This window comes from Halichoerus grypus, chromosome 2 (assembly GCF_964656455.1).
Source record: "Halichoerus grypus chromosome 2, mHalGry1.hap1.1, whole genome shotgun sequence".
In the NCBI taxonomy this organism is placed as follows: Eukaryota; Metazoa; Chordata; class Mammalia; order Carnivora; family Phocidae; genus Halichoerus; species Halichoerus grypus.
The window spans coordinates 204,358,175-204,378,499 of record NC_135713.1 but is presented as its reverse complement, the minus strand read 5'-3'; the positions used below and the strand labels follow the sequence as shown (position 1 = coordinate 204,378,499).

The window sequence follows — 20,325 nt, the reverse complement described above, 5'->3', positions numbered from 1 at the left end:
GGATTCCTTAGTATTCTACTCTATAGGTGTGCCCCCTACATATATCAGTCCCCTACTGATAACCTATTTTCATAAACAGTGCTGCAGACTCTGTACGTATGTCCTGGAGCCTTTGTAAGAGTCCTTAGAGAAAATCTTATCTATGGAATTTCTGGGCCCTAGAGTTTGTGCATTTACATTTCAGATATATGGTTTACTTGCCCTGCAGTGATACTTCTACCATTGGCAATGGGCCAATGATGGGACAAACTTTATATTTTAACTTAATAAATTACTCATGTCTTTTTATTGTAGACCCAGCAATAGTTGGAGTAGATCGCTTGTATTGTGTAGTGTTCCTGCTGTCTTTTATGAGGGGGATTAACATATTATGATGTCATTTGCAAATGTGCAGATTGTCAAAGCCTTGGAGACCGGATCCTTTAAGAATGTCAAAGTCTTTGTGTCCAGCCCAGTTTTGGGGACCAGAGGGTGTGTTTTTCCAAAAGCCCTAAGTCATCCTAGTCAGATGTCCCAGATTTTCTTGTCTTAGAGTGAGCGAGTCCTTTCTACTTGTAGTTACTGTCTTCTTTCTTCCTCTTCAACCAGAGCTCAGAGACAACAACAGACTCCCTAAACGCAAAGGGCGCACTTCCGTAACATCAAATGATATACTTCAAGGTGGAGTCCCCATCAAGCGCTCAAGTTGCTGACCCAGCTCTGGATTTTCCCAGTGGTTATGGCTCAGATCAGACCTTATCAGGAGTCAGTGGCATAGGAAAGCCCCTCTGAAGGGGTTACCAGGGAACGAAGCAGAGGTGTCTCTGCTACTACAGTCCCGGGTAGAGAACAGCACCCAAGGGCCCGTGATGAAGGTGGCCTGGCAAAGTCCCATCACCCGTCTATGTCCCAATTCAGAGTAGAGTCAGATCGTCGCAGGACAAGAGAGCTGCCGCCGCATAGCTTAGCCCATCTAAGAAAAGATGAACGAGAGGCACACCCTGGTCCAGTTCAAACAGGACTTACCTGCAGCCACTGTGGCCAGAGATCAGCATCATCAAGTATCCCCAGATCAGCAATAGGGGGGTGTATCCAAGCCGGGTCAAATCTATCCCAGGCCAGTTCAGCATGGATTAAGACCACTTGGCACGGATCCGCTTGCATGGCACCATCCTAGCACTTACCCACACGGTGTGGTACCCCTCAGCATGGGTCAGTTTGGTATGATGCCACCTGGAATGGATGAGCAGGGCTTGGTACCACCTGGCATGGATCAGTATGGCATGGTGCCACCATTGGTACCTGGCACAGAACAGCAAGGAGTGGAACTACCTAGTACAGCTCAGCCTGGTATGGTTCCACGTAGCACATATCAGTATGGCATGGTACTTCCTGGCATAGACCAACAGCCTGGTGTTGATCAGCATGGATTGGTACCCTTTAGTATAGATCAGCATGGATTTTTAATATCTGGCATGGATCAACAAGGATTAGTACTGCCTGGCATGGATCCACATGGATTGGTTCCACATCTTACAGATCAACATGGTTTGGTATCCCCTGGTTTGATGCAAGTTGCTGCAGATCAGCAAGGTTTTATACAGCCCAGCCTGGAAACATCTGGATTCATTCAACCTAGTACAGAGGAGCATGATATAATCCAGCCTGGGGCAGATCAACGCAGTTTGGTACCAACTGGTACAGATCAGGCTGCTTTGGCCCAACCTGGTGCAGGTCAGCGTGGTTTAGTGCAGCCTGGTGCAGGTCAGCGTGGTTTAGTGCAGCCTGGTGCAGGTCAGCGTGGTTTGGTCCAGCCTGGTGCAGGTCAGCGTGGTTTAGTGCAGCCTGGTGCAGGTCAGCGTGGTTTGGTCCAGCCTGGTGCAGGTCAGCGTGGTTTAGTGCAGCCTGGTGCAGGTCAGCGTGGTTTGGTCCAGCCTGGTGCAGGTCAGCGTGGTTTGATGCAGCCTGTTGTAGATCAGAGTGGTTTGGTCCAGCCTGGTGCTTACCTACCTGATTGGGTACAACCTGGTGCATATCCCAGTGGTTGGGGACAACCTGTTGCATATCCATCTGATTTGGTACAGACTAATGTATATCCATCTGTTTTGGTACAGCCTAGTGCAGGTCAGCCTGGTTTGATACAATCTGGAATGGGTCAGCAAGATTCAGCCCAACTTAGAATGGATCAGTATGCTTTAGTGCAGCCTGAAATGGATGAACATGGTTTAGTCCAAGTTGGAATGGATCAGCATGGTTTATTCCAACCTGGCACAGTTCAACCTGGTTTAGTGCAGCCTGGTGCAGGTCAGCGTGGTTTGGTCCAACCTGTTACAGGTCAGCGTGATTTGGCCGAACCTGGAATAGCTCAGCATGATCAGGTCCAACTTGGAATGGATCAGCATGGTTTGGTCCAACCTGGAATGGGTCAGCATGGTTTGGTGCAACCTGGTGCAGGTCAGCCTGGCTTGGTGCAGCCTAGAATGGATCAGCATGGTTTGGTCCAGCCTGGAATGGATCAGCGTGGTTTGGTCCAGCCTGGACTGGATCAACATGGTTTGGTGCAACCTGGAATGGATCAGCATGGTTTGGTCCAGCCTGGTGCAGGTCAGCCTGGCTTGGTCCAACCTGGAATGGATCAGCGTGGTTTGGTGCAACCTGGTGCAGGTCAGCCTGGCTTGGCGCAGCCTGGAATGGATCAGCCTGGCTTGGCGCAGCCTGGAATGGATCAGCATGGTTTGGTCCAGCCTGGTGCAGGTCAGCCTGGTTTGGTCCAACCTGGAATGGATCAGCATGGTTTGGTGCCGCCTGGTACTGGTCAGCCTGGCTTGGCGCAGCCTGGAATGGACCAGCGTGATTTGGTCCAGCCTGGTGCAGGTCAGCCTGGCTTGGTCCAACCTGGAATGGATCAGCGTGGTTTGGTGCCGCCTGGTACTGGTCAGCCTGGCTTGGTCCAACCTGGAACGGATCAGCGTGGTTTGGTGCCGCCTGGTACTGGTCAGCCTGGCTTGGTCCAACCTGGAATGGATCAGCGTGGTTTGGTGCAGCCTGGAATGGATCACCGTGGTTTGGTGCAACCTGGTGCACGTCAGCCTGGCTTGGTCCAACCTGGAATGGATCAGCGTGGTTTGGTGCAACCTGGTGCAGGTCAGCCTGGCTTGGCGCAGCCTGGAATGGATCAGCGTGGTTTGGTGCAACCTGGTGCAGGTCAGCCTGGCTTGGTCCAACCTGGAATGGATCAGCGTGGTTTGGTGCCGCCTGGTACTGGTCAGCCTGGCTTGGTCCAACCTGGAATGGATCAGCGTGGTTTGGTGCAGCTTGGTGCAAGTCAGCCTGGCTTGGCGCAGCCTGGAATGGACCAGCGTGATTTGGTCCAGCCTGGTGCACGTCAACCTGGCTTGGTCCAACCTGGAATGGATCAGCGTGGTTTGGTGCAACCTGGTGCAGGTCAGCCTGGCTTAGTCCAACCTGGAATGGATCTGCGTGGTTTGGTGCAACCTGGTGCAGGTCAGCCTGGCTGGGTGCAGCCTGGAATGGATCAACGTGGTATGGTCCAGCCTGGTGCAGGTCAGCCTGGCTTGGCCCAACCTGGAATGGATCAGCGTGGTTTGGTGCCACCTGGTGCAGGTCAGCCTGGCTTGGCGCAGCCTGGAATGGATCAGCGTGGTTTGGTCCAGCCTGGAATGGATCAGCGTGGTTTGGTGCCGCCTGGTACTGGTCAGCCTGGCTTGGCACAGCCTGGAATGGATCAGTGTAGTTTGGTGCAACCTGGTGCAGGTCAGCCTGGTTTGGTCCAACCTGGAATGGATCAGCGTGGTTTGGTGCAACCTGGTGCAGGTCAGCCTGGCTTAGTCCAACCTGGAATGGATCTGCGTGGTTTGGTGCAACCTGGTGCAGGTCAGCCTGGCTGGGTGCAGCCTGGAATGGATCAAGGTGGTATGGTCCAGCCTGGTGCAGGTCAGCCTGGTTTGGTCCAACCTGGAATGGATCAGCGTGGTTTGGTGCCGCCTGGTACTGGTCAGCCTGGCTTGGCCCAACCTGGAATGGATCACCGTGGTTTGGTGCAACCTGGTGCAGGTCAGCCTGGCTTGGTCCAACCTGGTATGGATCAGCGTGGTTTGGTGCAACGTGGTTCAGGCCAGCCTGGCTTGGCGCAGCCTGGAATGGATCAGCGTGGTTTGGTGCCGCCTGGTACTGGTCAGCCTGGCTTGGCCCAACCTGGAATGGATCACCGTGGTTTGGTGCAACCTGGTGCAGGTCAGCCTGGCTTGGTCCAACCTGGTATGGATCAGCGTGGTTTGGTGCAACATGGTTCAGGCCAGCCTGGCTTGGCACAGCCTGGAATGGATCAGCGTGGTTTGGTGCCACCTGGTGTAGGTCAGCCTGGTTTGGTACCATCTGGTACAGGTCAGCCTGGTTTGGTACAGCCTGGAATGGATCAACGTGGTTTGGGCCAACGTGGTGCAGCTCAACCTGGTTTGGTCCAACCTGGTGCAGGTCAGCCTGGTTTGGTGCAGCCTGGAATGGATCAGCGTGGCTCAGTCCAAACTGGTGCAGCTCAGCCTGGTTTGGTACTATCTTCTACAGGTCAGCCTGGTTTGGTGCAGCCTGGAATGGATCATCGTGGCTTGGGTCAACGTGTTGTAGCCCAGCCTGGTTTGGTCCAACCTGGTGCAGGTCAGCGTGGTTTGGCCCAACCTAGAATGGACCAGCGTGGGTTGGTACAACCTGGTGCAGGTCAGCCTGGTTTGTTTCAGCCTGGCATAGGTCAGCCTGCTTTTGTCCAACCTGGTGCAGATCAGCGTGGTTTGGGGCAAGTAGATCAGCGTGGTTTGATACAAGCTGGCACAGATCCACATGGCTTTTTTCAACCTGGTGCATATCCTCCTGGTTTGGTACAGCCTGGTGCATATCCGCCTGGGTTAGTACAGCCTGGTGCCTATCCACGTGGTTTGGTCCAACCTGGTGCCCATCCACAAGGTTTGGTGCAATCTAGTGCCTATCCACGTGGTTCGGTTCCACCTGGTGCCTATCCTCGAGGTTTGGTCCAGCCTGGTACATATCCAGAAGGTTTCCTGCAGCCAAGTACTGATCAGCGTGGTTTGGTTCAACCTGGAATAGATCAGCGTGGCTTGAGGCAACCTGGTACAGAACGACGAGGCTTGATACCACCAGGCACAGAGCTTCGTGGCCTTCCAACATTCCACCCTGAATTTCCAAGATTTTTCTCACATCCATATCAGCATGGTGTAATACCTCCTGGCAGATATCAACATGATCAGGTGTCACCACTCCTAGCCAATCAAGGTTTGGCATCACCAGGTATTGGCCAAGAGGGTTTATCAGAAACTTACCAGCAAGGTTTGTTACATCGTGGCACAGACCAGCATGGCCTAACACCATTAAGCACCCGTGTGGGATCTGTACAGCGAGATGGACAGCACTTGGTATCACCTGGCCCGGATCAGCAGGGCCAGGTACAAGCAGGTACAGACCAGCGTGACCGTGCATACTCGATCCCAGAATCTTGTGACCTATTGTATCCCGGCCCTCACGGCCCAGGCGTTCTGGGGGTAGATCCGTACGTCCAGACAGGTTTGGATCCAAAACAAATATATGCCTCGGACCAACCTGGAATTTCTGTCTGGACTACTCCAAGCCAAGCAGCCACCTTTGCCAGGAGCACGGACTCTCTTAACTATCTCTACCGAGTCTCATCAGAAAAGAGTGATTTCCAGAGCGAAAGACAGGATTCACTGGATAAATTGGCTCCGAGCTTCCCCATGGCAGTGGAAACATTTCGTCTGATGGGAGAGCTCATTGGCCTCTATGTAGAGCTCAAGGAGAACATGAAAGAGCTGGATGAGGAGCAGGAGGGCCAGACCGACTTGGAGAAGATCCAGCACCTGCTCGGGCTCATGGGTGGGTTCCACTGGTGCGGAGGATGGACCACTGTCTGTGTATTCAGCATCCCCTGGCCTCATCTGGCGGCTGGGCTTCTTTCTGAGTCACTGCAAATAGCATGTCCCTTCTTAGCCTTTCTGGGCTCTACGATAGCCTTTGGGGTCCAAAAGATAGAATTAAACCAGTCGGAGCGAAGCAGCCTCAGGAGAGGAGTGAGGCGGTTCCGGTGCCCTGGCAGACCCTGTGGACAGCAGCTGAGGACGGTGGGCGGGGAGGGAGGATGCCGAGGAATTCAACTTCACCTTGGTCCATGCACAGCTGTGGGCCCGGAGAATAATTAAGATTTGAGAGATGGGTGGAAAGTATGGGTCAGTGGTCCCAAAGCCCTTTAGGATAGTAAGCACTGGGTGGATTTTTTAGAGGGTAAGGATACCCCCCTTTCCTTTCTTCCCATCCTCCCCGCTTCCCCAGTCACCAGGAAAAGCAGAAGTGAGGTGTCCTGCTGCTCACTGGGGTAGCTTCCGTGTGGGGGCTGGGAATGGGGATTGGGAGCCTGCTGGAGATCTAAGCCTTCTGACTAATAAGGCCTCCACTTTTCACAGTCAAAAAGAGTATACCTGCTGACCTGCAGGAACAGCTGAAGACCTTGAAGTCCTTGACCAAAGAAATTTGGCAGGAAAAAGCAAAAGTAAGTAAGGGAGGGTCCGCCCACTTTGCCTTTGAGTGCCAGTAATCTGATCACTTCCCATTTGTATTTTGATGGATCACAGGATCCTTGCAGGACATCATTATCTCATTGGATCTTTACAAACCCGTCAGGTAGGAAATGCACCTCAGCTATCATCATGTTCATTTCCTGATCTCAAACCTGATGCTCAAAGCTCTTAAGATCTGGCTGAGCCAACAAGGAGGCCAGTGCTCCTTTCGTTACATGGGGGGCCATTTCCAACAGCTCCCACTGGTACTGAGGCAGCCTTGGAGCCAAGTTTGTGGGACTGTCTGGGGCCGGTGGCCATGGAAGGGGTTACTAGGTCTTCAGTTGTTCTCTTAAAGCCAGCTGTCCACGTGATGGACGGATGGACGGACAGGTGGATGGATGGATGGATGTCCAGAAGGGACACACTGACAGATGGTTTTTGTTAGAGGCTTAGATTAGGACGAGGACTCGGGAGAGGGGCTTGCTCGAGCTGCGGACACATATGCAGAAGGCAAAGAACTCAAGCCTACCTGACCTTCCTCTTCATTGGGTTTGTAGATGGACAGGATACAGAGAATCCTGGAGGGCACCGGGGAGCAAGAAATAGGAAAAGAAATGAAGAATGGCCAGCTGAGCTTGCAGCTGGGAATCCTCAGGTAAAATGCCCCTGCTGAGGGCAGCTTGTGTCCAGGCATCTCATCTCCCCAGCCGAGGAGGTGATGGCAGCCTTCGGTTCACTCACAGTCTGAACTGGCCCCTGTCTTTGACCCAGGTTGTGTCTGCCTTTCAGGGTGTCCGTTTGTAGTTCAAGTTGCTGGTGGAAGTTTCCGAGGTTCTCAAAAGAGTTCAGCACCAGGGCTTGGGAGGAAAACAGCTACCAGTCTCTGTCCCCAGTTGGAGGCTGGAGGAGAACACTTGCCAGAGGCCCCTCAGAGCCCTCTCTTTGTGGTGCCAGGTCGCACCCCCTAGAAACCTCTCAGGCCAGCATGGGGGTCCCCACTTCCCAGACAAGCAGCACCCGGGACTCCCTAGACAGAGCCTGCTGCAGGGAGGGCCCAAGAGCTGTGGTGTGCGTCTTCTTTCTGTCCCTGATGGGACTGGTGGGCCTGGGCCCTGGGGTGGGTGGCGGGGCCAGGCTGTCTCTTTCTGCACATCTCTCAGAGTTACCGTGGCTGACATTGAGAAGGAACTGGCCGAGCTGAGGGAGAGCCAAGAGCGGGGCAAGGTCAGCATGGAACATTCAGTCTCCGAAGCCTCCCTCTACCTGCAGGACCAGGTGAGACCAGAGCTCTTCTCAGAGTGAGCTGTGGATGGTGGGACTACTAGACTCTTAGCTGACATACAATTTGCAAATATTTTTGCCCATCCTGTGGGTTGTCTTTCCACTCTCTTGTTAGTGTCTGCCTTTAAGATTTATTTATTTGAGAGAGAGAGAGAGAGCACAAGTGGGGGAAGGAGCAGAGGGAGAGGGACAAGCAGACTCTGTGCCAAGTGTGAAACCTGACGTGGGGCTCAGTCCCACGACCCTGAGATCATGACCTGAGGTGAAATCAAGAATCGGACACTTAACTGACTGAGCCACCCAGGCACCCCGATAGTGTCTGCCTTTAAATCTTGAGTGATGCTTCGTCGTCGGTCATCCCAGAATGTTCCCATTGAAGAGCTTCTGGACCAGGAACAGCCCTCTGAGTGCTTGCAGAGGATAGGATAGGAAAAGCCACTCGGCCAAGGGGACTCATGTCAGGAGCCCCCTCAGTGATAGAGGCCCCATTCTGGGCCACTCCCACGTTTGCCAGGACACTGGCATGTACCATTTCTTTCTTTCTTTCTTTCTTTTTTTTATTTATTTGAGAGAGAGAGAGAAAGCACAAGCTGGGGAGAGGGGGAGTAGAGGGAGAGGGAGAAGAAGACTCCCTGCCGAGCAGGGAGCCCGACGCGGGACTTGATCCCAGGACCCTGAGATCACAACCTAAGCCAAAGGCAGACGCTCAACCAACTGAGCCACCCAGGCGTCCCTGGCATGTACCATTTCTTGACCCCAAGCCAATTGTCCAGTGTGGGGCTTGAGGAGCAGAAGATTATGTGTCCGCAGCTCCCGTCTAAGCTTAGCAACCTCCAGGGTTTCCGGGGGCCACACTCGGAGAGAAGCCACGCCTCGCCGGGCAGGCCCAGGCTCCCGCCACAGCCTCTTCGAGGCACGGGCCCCCACTCTCCCAGATCGCCCACCGTCTTAGCTGCCTACGTCCAAACACACTGCTGCTTTCCCATGCTGCTGCTTGTCCCGGAACATCCTTGTCGCCCCCACTTACCCAGCGGGCTCCTACTGGTCCTTCACAACTCCACTAAAATGTCCATAGTTTAGGGAGGCACCTTCCTCTCTTCTAGAGAGAATTAATCCGTCCTTTTTATCCCACGGGCCCTCTGACATGCTCTTACGGACTCTTCAGAAGAGTGTAGGCTCTTCCGGGTGCAGAGCAAGGGTCTCACGAACTCAGGCAGTAGGGCGCTTGGTTGAAAGTGCCTTGGTGTGCGGGGGCTGGAAAAGGCAGGAACTCCTGGGCCAAGGGGGCCGTCTGGCCGGGGCCGCTCCTTCTCTCTTTCCGTGTCTGTTTCTGTGTGTCCCTGTGCCTCTGTGTCCCTGTCCTTATCCATTTCTCTCCAATACCTCCACATCTCCCTCCCACTGTGCTCCCAGCCCGCTCTCCCTTCTCTCACACATGGCCCACGGGGGCTGCCTAGGCCCCGCGCTGTCACACACTTCCAAGAGAGGGGGTTCGGTTGGTCCAGCCCCTCTCTGAGCCCGGCCAGAGGTCCCACGGCTGTGGGACCAGCTGCCCCAGAACTGGGTGCCAACCCGGGCGGGACCAGTCGTGTGGTGACGCACGGGGACCGTGGGACACAGAAGAGGACAAGAGAGCCAGTGCAAGGCATCTGCTCTTGCCCAGACCGAGAGAGGCCCCCGCAACAGAAGTAGCACCCATCCCGCTGATTTCTTGTTACTGACATGCGGGGTGGGGACAGAGCCTGTGTGAGCCCACCCCTCCCGTCCCCAGGGCCCCAAGCTGCGTCTGGGTGTCGTCAGGCTCCCCTAAGTGTTTGTGGACTAACGGCCATCACCACTCGAGGGTTTAGCTAGAGGAGATGTGTCCTCACACTGAATCAGTGAGCTGGCTGGAGAAAGGTCCAGAAGCCTCCCTCCTGTAGGGGTTTTATTCAGCATCAAGGCTACACTCGCTGAGAACTCTGTTCACTATTTAACAGACGGGCACTGGGCACCTCCTGCGTGCCCCACATTCTGTGAGGCACTGGGGGTGCAGCAACTGCCCGAATCACGCGGGCGCTGACAGCGTGGACAGAACGTGGCCATGCCTCGCTCACTGCCCTGCACCTGCCTTCTTGCCCGCACCCAGCTTGACAAGCTCAGGACGGTCATCGAGAGCATGCTGACCTCGTCTTCCACGCTGCTGTCCATGAGCATGGCTCCTCACAAGACCCTGTCAACCCTGAAACCTGGCCAGATTGACCCTGAGGCCACCTGCCCCGCCTGCAGCCTGGACCTGAGCCATCAGGTCAGCACGCTGGTGCAGCGCTACGAGCAGCTCCAGGACATGGTCAACAATCTGGCAGCCTCCCGGCCTTCCAAGAAAGCCAAGCTCCAGAGCCAGGTGACTCCCACTGGCCCCCCTCCCAGCGTGGCCACCCATGCCCCACAGTGGGGAGCCACAGCCCAGCGGCCCACAGAGTGGGGAGCGGCTGATAGAGCTTTAACTGGCCTAAGGGCCAGTTTTCCATAGTGGAGCCCTTTACTGACCCCACAGGAGTCCCTGGGCCTTTCACTAGGTCACAGCGAGGACAGCAGCCGAGCTGGCTCTGGGGACAAGAGACCTGGCTCCGTGGGGATGGGACGGCACAGCTGGCTGAGGGGTGGAGCCGTGCACTCATGTGCCTCGGGGGACACTGGCAGAGCTTTAGGGTTCATTGACTCCCCTTCACACCAGTCTTCCAGGCCCCTTCTTGATTCCCCACCAAAGGGCAGGCTTTCCGGTGGGGACAGGGAGAGTCACAAGTCCCTGAGTCCTGCCTCTTGGCTCCTGGAGTTCAGATCCAGCCCAGGGCAGGTGGGGAGACTGTAGCCCCCATCCCAGCTCTCGGGAGCCACAGGGCAGCTCACCACTCTGGAGCCTCTACTGGTCACCCCCAGCGGCAGACCAGTTCCCCCAAGGCTAGACCATGGGGCGGTGGGGGACTGAGGCTCACATCCCGTTGGGTGGACACACAGAAAGAGCAGAGAGCCTCCCCACTATCGGGGGGCAATTGTGGAGAGCCAGAATGGGGTCCAAAGTTGGCCTACCTGCTGGGTGATTTTTTTTTTTTAATTTATTTGAGCGAGAGAGAGTGAGAGTACACGAGCAGGGGAGCAGCAGAGGGAGAGGGAGAGGGAGAAGCAGGGAGCTCCCTGCTGAGCAGGGAGCCCAAAGCGGGACTCGATCCCAGGACCCCGAGATCATGACCTGAGCTGAAGGCAGACGCTTCACCGACTGAGCCACCCAGGCGCCTCTGGGTGATGTTTTAAGGGCTGATCAATCAGGGCAGCAATACTGCCCAGTGGCCCCAGGGAGCCTGCCTTTGTGCCACCTGCCACAGGATGAAGAGCTGCTGGGCCATGTCCAGAGCGCCATCCTGCAGGTACAGGGCGACTGTGAGAAGCTCAATATCACCACCAGCAACCTCATCGAAGACCATCGGCAGAAGCAGAAGGACATTGACGTGAGGGGCCCGCAGGGCTGCCGGGGCGGGGGCGAGGCCGTTCCCGTCCTGGCTCCTCATTCTCTGCTCCCTCGCCTCCCAGGTACTGTACCAGGGTCTAGAGAAGCTCGAGAAGGAAAAGGCCAACAGGGAACACCTGGAGATGGAGATTGACGTGGTAAGGGCCAGGCCCGGGAGAGCCACCTTGCGTCCCACAAGTTCTCAGCGGTCATTCTTTGAAAGGCCAGGAGTGAAGAGGAGCCCAGAGGGGGAGCTCAGCGTCCAGGCTTGATGCTTCAGGGCAATGGGGCCCCTCCATGGCTCTCTCCCATGTGGGGGGCCCCCTCCTCTCTTTCCGGGCAGAAAGCCGATAAAAGCGCCCTAGCGGCCAAAGTGAGCCGTGTCCAGTTTGACGCCACCACGGAGCAGCTGAACCACATGATGCAGGAGCTGGTGGCTAAGATGAGCGGGCAGGGGCAGGACTGGCAGAAGATGCTGGACAAGCTCCTGGTGGAGATGGACAGCAAGGTGAGGGCAGGGGGCAGCTCCTGTCTGGATGCTGCAGATGGCCCCCCCACCCCCGCCTGGCTTTCCCAGCGCTCACTGGTCACTGCCCCACTCACCCCACCCCCCTCAGCTGGACCGCCTGGAGCTGGACCCCGTGAAGCAGTTGCTGGAAGATCGCTGGAAGTCCTTGCGGCAGCAGCTCAAAGAGCGCTCTCCACTCTACCAGGCAGACGAGGCGGCGGCCATGCGGAGGTGGGGCACGGACGACAGCGGGGGCTGGGGGGGTCCCCAGATGAACAGCTCTGGGGGAATGGCTGATCCCACTGGACCATCCCACAGCTGCCGTGACAGAATTTGAGAGCTTGAAAAGCTCTTCCAGCTTAGGCCAGTTCCTTAGGGCGGAGAAAGGGCGGGGAGAGAGGCTAAGGCTCTCTGGCACGGCTGTGCTCCGCGGGGCCGCCGTGCCGGGGACAGGCCCACAGTCCCCAGAGCTGAGCCTGCTCGTGGGGGGCTGGTCCACGGAAGGCTGGAATCCCAGGGTTTCCATTATTGGCCGCCAGAGGGCCCCCGAGGTTTACACAGGGCATCCATCAGGGGCCCTTTGAAGCCCTGCTGGCTTTGGGTTAGGACAGGTGGGTGCTGGATGGGCGCCCCAAAGCTGGCATGCCTAGGAGCTAGTGTGTTCCCAGGGAACTGGGACCAGATCTGCCACCAGGGTGGTGAGCCGAGCTTCCGGCCCGCCTGGCCTGCAGAGGGGCTATGGCCTTCTGTGTCCTCCGTCTCTCCCATTCCCGACCCTCTGGGCAGGGCACTCACCATCTGTGTGTATCCCACTCCTCACAGGCAGCTCTTGGCACATTTCCACTGCCTCTCCTGTGACCGTCCCTTGGAGACAGCTGTGACTGGACAGTGAGTGCCCACACCTGGCCAACGCCAGCTGGTGGCGGTCATGGGGGCGGGCCCAGCAGGGCTGTAGCTCCTCCATTCCCTACCTGCCTCCAGCTCTTGTCCTTCCTCGTCTCCTCTCCCCTGGGTCCATTCCTGTGTGCCTGACCGCTTGCTAGCCCTCCGTCCTTCCCTCCGCCTCACCCTGGACCCGAAGCCTCCTCAGGCACGTAGACTGTGGAGTCCTGGATTTGGGAATGGGATTTCTCACTCCCCAACCCTCCTCTTCTTTCTGTCCCTGCCCAGATTTATCCCTGTGACTCCTGTGGGCCCAGCCCTGCCCGGGCACCGTTCCCTCCGCCCCTACACTATCTCTGAGCTGGAGCAGGTCCGGCGTCAGAGCCGCAAGTACGGGGCAGTGGGCTCCCGGGCAGGGCTTCACAGGCCAGACGGGGGCAGAGGCTGGAGGGCGAGTGTGGGGGGCTCCTCCTCCTGGCTGGACAGTGGGGGGCACGGAGTGATTTCTGGGCTAGCCCCCCAGTTCTTCCCCGTAAGAGGAAGAATGGAGACCTACTTAGTAATCCCCTGCCTTTGAGTCCCTATTGGGGGTCCCGGTGGGACATTGCCAAGGGTGCTGGCTGTCTGGGGGAGCTCCTCTTTACCTCCTTACACTCCCCCCGGATGCTTCAGCTGTCTCAGCAGCCCCGGCATGGGAGGAAGGGAGGGGGTCATCACCCAGCCAGAGGGTGGGCTCAGTGAATGTGGGGGGAGAAGGTGGGGAAGTATTGCACACTCCCTCGGGCTCCTGCCCCCCTCCCCGCTGCATTTCCATCTCCCAAGGATGGGGGTTCGGCAGTAAGGATGGTTTCAAACTGCACTTTGGAGCCCTCGGGGTTCCAGGGAGGCAAGGCTAAGTGTGCAGGGCTTCTCCCCATTTCAGCTTCTGCCCTGCCCCATCCGTGGTCCCTCGGAGTGCTATGGGAAGGGCTCCTGCCCACACAGGGTCCTGCTTAAAAAGGCGCAGATAAAGCGGTGGAGTGGGCCAGGGTCTGAGTGTGGGCTCAAGCTGGTGTGGCCCCCTTACCCCTCCGTCTGCCTGCGCCCCACAGCCTAAAGCTGGGCAGTACTGCCTTCCCTCGGGGCGAGTTGGCGCACATAGAGCGGAGCGTGGGGCGCCTGCGCACCATGCACTCCAAGATGCTGATGGACATCGAGAAGGTGCAGATCCACTTTGGAGGCTCGGTCAAGGCCAGCAGCCAGATGATCCGGGAGCTGCTGCAGGCACAGTGCTTGAGCTCCCCCTGCTACAAACGGTAGGACCGCACAGACTGGGCCGCTGGCCGCGGGGCTCAGCTTCTGCGCGCCCACAGCCCTGAGAATGTCTCATCCACCGCTGGGGAAAGCCCTGGCAAGGGGGGGTGGCGGGGCAGGGGGTAGAAGGAGGGTATTAGAGGTCTTCAGGGTGGCCCAGCAGTGGGGTTGCTCGGCTCACCCATTCCCTTGCTCCTGCCCTGGCTCCCGGAGACCCCCGACACAGCGGTCCCACCTCTGGCCGGCTGGCCCCCACCATAGGTGGGTCGCAGGTGACACCTCCTCCCGGTGACCCTGCCGTCCCCATCACAGGGTGCCGGACACCGCCGACTACACGTACTCGAGCGTACCCCGGCGCTGTGGGGGCAGCCACACCCTCACCTACCCCTACCGCCGCACCCGCCTGCAGCACCTGTCCCCGGGCCTGTGCCCCCCCGAGGAGGTCCAGATCGCCATGAAGGTAGGGGGTGCTGCCTGGGAGTGAAGAGGGAGGGCCCTGACGTGACCCCACGTTCTCAAGTCATTCTGGGAAAACCACCTAAGTCACCAGAAGGGCGGATGGCCAGCCCTCTGCCCGGAGGCTGTTTCTGAAAGCCTCTGGTTCTTAGGCTTTGTTGGGAAGAATGCCATCCTGGCCACCTGCCCATCTAGCACTACCATCCCCACCATGGGCCCTCTCTTCACCCTGGCCCTGCCAGAGCCCTGGGGGAGGGTTCTGAGCACCGTTTGGTTCTGGGAGTCAGGAGAGGACGTCACTCGGTGCCCCCCAGCCCTTGTGGAGGAAGGACCGGGGGGCACACTCTAGGTGCCACATGGTAATGGATGTCCCCCTCCACCCCCACAGCATGATGAGGTGGATATCTTGGGCCTGGATGGACATATTTACAAGGGACGGATGGATACAAGGCTGCCAGGCATCCTGACCAAAGACAGTGAGTGTCCCGGGGGCCCAGAGGCTCCTTGCTCGAGTCCCCGGGGGTCTGTCCAGTTCCTGGAAGGCCGTGGGGCCCCTGGATCCTGGGTGCCTTCTTCCTCCGCTACCTCCCTGATTGCAAACGTCCTGAAAGCCCCAGGTCAGTGTTTGCAGGTCGGGGACAGCCGTCCACTCTCAGCCAATGAGCCGGGACATCATGGCCGCATCTTTCTTGTCAGCCTTCCTCCTCGTGCTGCCTCACTGGCTTGCCTGCCTCAGCCTCTGTTCCCAGCACCACCGGGGCCGAGTTCTGCCCCTCCTTCAAAACTCAAAATGACCCTCCTCAGCCCCCCACCACTTGGAGAATTTCCCACCCCCCTGATGCCCACCTCCAGCGACCCAGACCGCACTGTTTATCACTCCCCACCTGCTCTTAGAGCGCTGTGTGCACCTGTCTAGCCGCCTGCCCTCCTGAACTGTGAGCCCAGGTCAGAGCCCACCCAGCAGCAGGCACAGGGCTCCTGGGTGTAGGTCCCCAGAGCATAACTGAGTGGGTGGGGGGGTGGATGGACGCACGGACATGGGAACGAATGGAGTGCTTAGAAGGGGCATATCCATCAGTTCAGACCGGGAAGGACCCCGGCTGAGGCTGGCTGTGACCGGTGGCCCTGCAGCCCTCTCCCCATCCCCACGGGTCCCCACAGAGCTCTCACTCGGCGTCTCAGAACTGACCCCCCCCCCCTTCGCTGTCCCCCGCCAGCCTCCGTCTCCGGGATGGCCAAGCACAAGGCCAAGCAGTCGCGGCCCCACGTGCATAGGCAGCAGTCCCTGAGCGACAACGGCCAGCTGCCCTCGCGGCCTCAGAGTGCTCAGATGCTGGCGGGCAACAGTCCAGGTAGCTTCCCTTCGGCTGGAGCAGCCTTCCAGGTGGCCTCCCCACTGCCCCAGGGCCTCTCCTGCTTGCCCCGCCGGCCCCCTTTCCTGCCCCTGATGGTCTCTGCCCTCATTTCCCTGGAGAGAGGAAGTGCGTAGGAGCCGAGAGATGGGATGGGAGGGAGAAGAGAGAAAGTCTGTCTTTACTGAGTTCTGTTATGTGCCAGGGCTGTACTGTCCCCATGTCCCAGAAGAGGCAACAGGGGCAGGGTTGCAGCCCAAGGCTCTGCCTCCAGACCCGAGTCCTGCCCCGGCTCACAGGGGCTCACTCTGCTGAAGCTGGTGCTCAGCTCTGGGCGGCAGCTGGTGGGCACCCCTCAGTCCGACCTTGTCTGGGGAGGAGCTTCTCCTCACCCCCAGGCCTGGAAGGCCCCCTGAGTCCCCATTCTCCCCTGAGGGGCTAAATCCTGCCTGAAAGTCTGGGCGCTAAGGGTCCCCCAGGGTCCAGCCACACTTGGGGGCCAGAGAAGGACACAGGCCTGGAGCCACGAGGCCGGACCACCTTCAGGTGACTCTGAGCAAGTCTCCCCCCGTCTCCAGACCTGTTTCCTCATCTGCCCATAAAGGGGTGCTGGATTGGTGCTACTCAGAGTCGGGGCGCCCAAGAAAGGGGATCTAACGAAAGGGGCTGACCTTCTTCCTATACAAAGTTACGTTCTCCCAACACTTTGCAGATGCCTGCAGGAGGTTCAAGGGCCGCCCCCCCTTCCTCCACCCCTGTTAAAGGCCCAGCCCTAGATGCCCTTTACCACCCATTCCAGTTCCAGCGCTCAGTGAGTGCCTGGAGGAAGCGGAGACAGAAATGATAGCCCTGGTCGTGGCACCTCGCCTTTAGTGAGGGTTCTCACCAGCCAGGCACTGTGAGGGGCTTTACACGTACGAACAGGTTTTAATCCTCACACCAACATTAAGAGGTAGGGACCACTGTGAGCATCACTTACAGCTGAGAAAATGGAGGCACAGAGAGGTTAAGGTACTTGCCCAAGGTCAGACAGCTAGGAAGCAGCGGGAGTGGGATTCAGACCTAAGCTGTCTGCCTCCGGAACCTATGCTGGTCACAACGCATGGCAGGTGACTCAGTGGCGGACGGGCCGGGACAGACGACTCGGTGGCGGACAGAGTGCGGGGCTGTGACTGCATTCTTGGGGGCACTTAGCTTCCTCCTTCTTGGCACTCCACTGTCTACTCCGAGGGCACCTAAAATGTTAGGGGAGCAGGGGAGGGAGAGAGGGCAGGCTTAGGAACAATTCCTGCACCTGTTGGTGTGAACAGTGCCTCAACAGCCCCTGCATTACTAGAGGAAACATCACTGAAGAGGCAGGCTCTTGGCCACCGACGGAGGGCTTGATTATTTTTAACTCCCAGAGATGAGCAAGGAGCTCTGCTCAGGAGCTCCCGTGCAGGCTTGCACTGCCCACCACAGCCCTGCGGGGCCCCCTCTCCAGCATTCTGCCCGCCCCCCAATCGGCCTGCCCTTCGTGCAAGCTGGGGAGGGCCTGGCAGGCTGCGGTGGGTGTGGGGAGTGGGACAGAGCCACCTCAGCCCCCATGTCTCACAGCTCCTCCTCGTCCGCGGAAAGACAGACCCTTGTCCTCCGAGGGGCACCTGGCCCAGCCCAACGCGGCCCACCCGCCCAGCCCCAGCGAGATGGAGATGCAGATGGACTTGCCTCCCGGGGAGGGGCTCGAAGAGCCCACCCGGGGACCGCGGTCCACCACTGCTCATTGACCAAAGTTATTAATAAATGTTTGGGAAGAAGCTTGGGGGCAGCGAGGCTTCTATGGGCTTGTCTCGGGAAGATGGAGTGGAAGGGGAGGGACCCAGCCCGGGTCCAGGTGGCCGGCCTTCAGTTATTGGACAGGTCGGACTTACAGCCTGAGAATGAGACCATGACCCCCCCCCCCCAACAGATGAAGCTACCCTCCAAGGGTGCGGGGGCTTCAGGAGAAGCTGCAGAGGCCGGACCCCAGACCCGGGGGCTGGCGGGCCGCAGTAGGACCCACTCTCACCCCTGTCAGCTCTCTCCTGACCTCAGCGGGACCCCGAGGCTGCTGCCTTCCGGTCTGGGGAGGCTGGCCCACAGGGTGGCCTGGCCGACTGGGGCGTTCGGGAGGGGTTGGGGTTCGTGGTGTCCGTGCACCAGCCGTGCCGTGCAGCCAAGGTGAGGGTGGCAGCGCCCGGCTCCTGGCACCATGTCCCGGGGGAGCAGGGCCCCCGGGCACCTGGGAAGTTTTCGGTTTGCCGGCCTCTGCAGCTTACCCTTGAGCAGCTGCTGCAGAGGCCGAGGGGCTGCCTGGCCTAGGCTGGTTCCCTGCTCCGCTCACCCCTCCCCAGAAAGAGCAGAAGGGGGTCAGGAGGGGGTTTGCCAGGTGACTGCCATTTGCCCAGCAGCCTCCAGGCCTAGCCTTTGTCCTGCCCCAGCCCGCTGGGCTCCACTAGCCCCAAACAGGCACGAGGGTTCAATGCTACCCTGAGTCCTTTGTGCTAAGGGTCTTGGCAGGTTTGAGGGGACAGAGGAGCGAGGGGCGGGGACTGAGCTCAGCAGGTGCAGCAGCTGTAAGGGACGAGCCCCCAGGTCCCACTGGAGTCCTGGGGACAAGGGGGAACTGCCCTCCCCCTGAGGCCTCTGAAGTCACAGAAGCAGCTTTTCTGTCTTCAGGTCTGTCCTCATGGGGGGCCCCCACCCCCAGTCCCCATCACCCCGACATGGGAAGGGGAGGTCTCACACAAGAGGCCTGCTTTAAGGTGTGAGTGGATGGGGTGACAAATGACACACGAAAGGAAAGTGTGGCAGGAAACTGCCCAGAAAAGGGTTTCTCCCCAGTCCCGTGTGGGCAAAGGAGGGTGGGGTTGGCTGGGGGTGTCATGGCGTAGGGCAGGTGCTCCCTATGGGGTGGGGGGGGCTTTCCCCTACTTTCCCCATGGGCTGAGACCCCATCCATCTTCATGCAATGATCTAATGCTCTGGCTAGACAAGAGGAGGGGAGCAGCTTGAACCTGGGGGCCCGGGTCGGCAGGCCTCACACCAGGCACCCTTTCCTCCCGGAGCAGGGGGCGGGGCCAGCTCCAGCCCCTCTGCTCCGGCTCGGGCTCCTATTTCTCACCTTGCCTGAGAGATGTCAGAAGGTTGCCAGCTCAGTGTCCCTGGCCTAGAATCCAAACTCACCAGCTTGGCAGGGAGGGGCAGAAGCAGGCCATCCCAGCCCTCCACACCCAGGCCTCCTCCGCGCAGGCAAGGACGGGGAGGGGAGGACATTCCCCAAGCAGCACAGGCCAACCCCCATCCTTGCACCTGGGCCAGGCCGCCCACCCTCCCCAGGCTGTGGTCCCAGCGTGGCCGCCCACATGCCCTGCAGGGACTTCCCCTTGCAGCCCCGGAAAGCACAGGTGGGCTGGCTGAGGGGTGAGGCCGGGAGGAGGCCCAGGGGTTTCCAACCAGGAAACAAAACTGAAACGACTAACCCAGCCTCAAAGTAAACCATCCCATGCAGAGGGGCTGAGGGCAGCTGTGGGCAGGTTCTGCTCGGCTCTGCAGGGGCCGCTGGGCGGGCAGGCTGGAGGAGGTGGCCTGGCCTACTACGCAGGGCCCTTCTCAGGTGTCACTCCCACTTTGGGTATGAACCTCCAGCCCCTGCAGCCCCAATCTACAGCATGGTCGATTACAGGGCTCTGGCCCCCCGAGGGAGAAAACAAGCCCCCCCAACACACACACGTTGAAGGGGTCTTGGGGGGCAGGGGGGTGCAAGGTAGCATCCCTCCTCCCCAGCATGAGGCTGGAGAAATCCCAACCCTGGGGCCAGCCACCCACTCCTCCAGCCCCACCTCAGCGCCAGCACTGCCGGATCATTTGAGCAAAGGCCCCACTGGGCCAGGAATCCCCAACACTGCTTCTGTTCTAATGGCTGGAGGCTGTGGGGAAGGTGGGAAGGGAAAGGAAGCCAGTCCCTTTGGGGACCCACCCTGTCTCTGTGGATCCCGGACAGCCCTGGTTGACCTCTGGGGGATGGCCGCTCAACATGCACTCAGGGCCAGGCTCCCCCAAGAGGCTGAAGACAGGAACAGAAGGGGTGGGCCCAGCGGGAAGATGCCTGGGGGGCCTGAGCGGCGGGGGGGGGGGGTCCTGCCAGGGGCCACAAAGTGGAGGAGTAGCTCCCCCCACCGCAGACAAGGCTTTAGGGCCAAGCGCCAGCCTGTGGCAGGCCACACTGCAAGGGCCAAGGGGAGAGGGTCACGGAAACCAGTCAGGCCCAGGCCCCACTCTCCCTCCCATACTCAACTGGACCCAGCCGGTTCCATCAACCCCCTGGTCTGGACACCCCTTCTCTGAATATCCAGACCAGCCACATGGCACCGAAGCCCCACCCCCAATCACAGCACACCAGGAGCCCCACCCCCCCCTTCCCAAGGAGAGCCTGGTTTCCTACCAAGGCAAATAAAGGCACCGCAAACTAGG

At 58.8% G+C, this 20,325-nt stretch overlaps 1 protein-coding gene and 1 pseudogene across 1 annotated transcript in view; one reads left to right on the top strand and one right to left on the bottom strand.

Annotated features, from left to right (window-relative positions):
• Positions 1–223, bottom strand: part of LOC118533374 (cytosolic 5'-nucleotidase 3A pseudogene) — a 1,204-nt pseudogene extending 981 nt beyond the window's left edge.
• The window catches only part of QRICH2 (glutamine rich 2), a 31,988-nt gene extending 14,282 nt beyond the window's left edge, over positions 1–17,706 (top strand). The window contains 20 exon segments of the mRNA XM_078066130.1: positions 698–759; positions 761–994; positions 996–1,667; positions 2,409–3,543; positions 4,828–5,898; positions 6,483–6,568; positions 7,136–7,233; positions 7,739–7,853; positions 9,988–10,242; positions 11,222–11,344; positions 11,427–11,501; positions 11,687–11,851; positions 11,961–12,082; positions 12,674–12,739; positions 13,022–13,123; positions 13,825–14,028; positions 14,339–14,486; positions 14,871–14,958; positions 15,700–15,834; positions 17,431–17,706. Of these exon segments, the coding sequence (XP_077922256.1) occupies positions 698–759; positions 761–994; positions 996–1,667; positions 2,409–3,543; positions 4,828–5,898; positions 6,483–6,568; positions 7,136–7,233; positions 7,739–7,853; positions 9,988–10,242; positions 11,222–11,344; positions 11,427–11,501; positions 11,687–11,851; positions 11,961–12,082; positions 12,674–12,739; positions 13,022–13,123; positions 13,825–14,028; positions 14,339–14,486; positions 14,871–14,958; positions 15,700–15,834; positions 17,431–17,600 (5,126 nt within the window). The 3' untranslated portion in view covers positions 17,601–17,706.
• Positions 17,707–20,325: the final 2,619 nt, after the last annotated feature.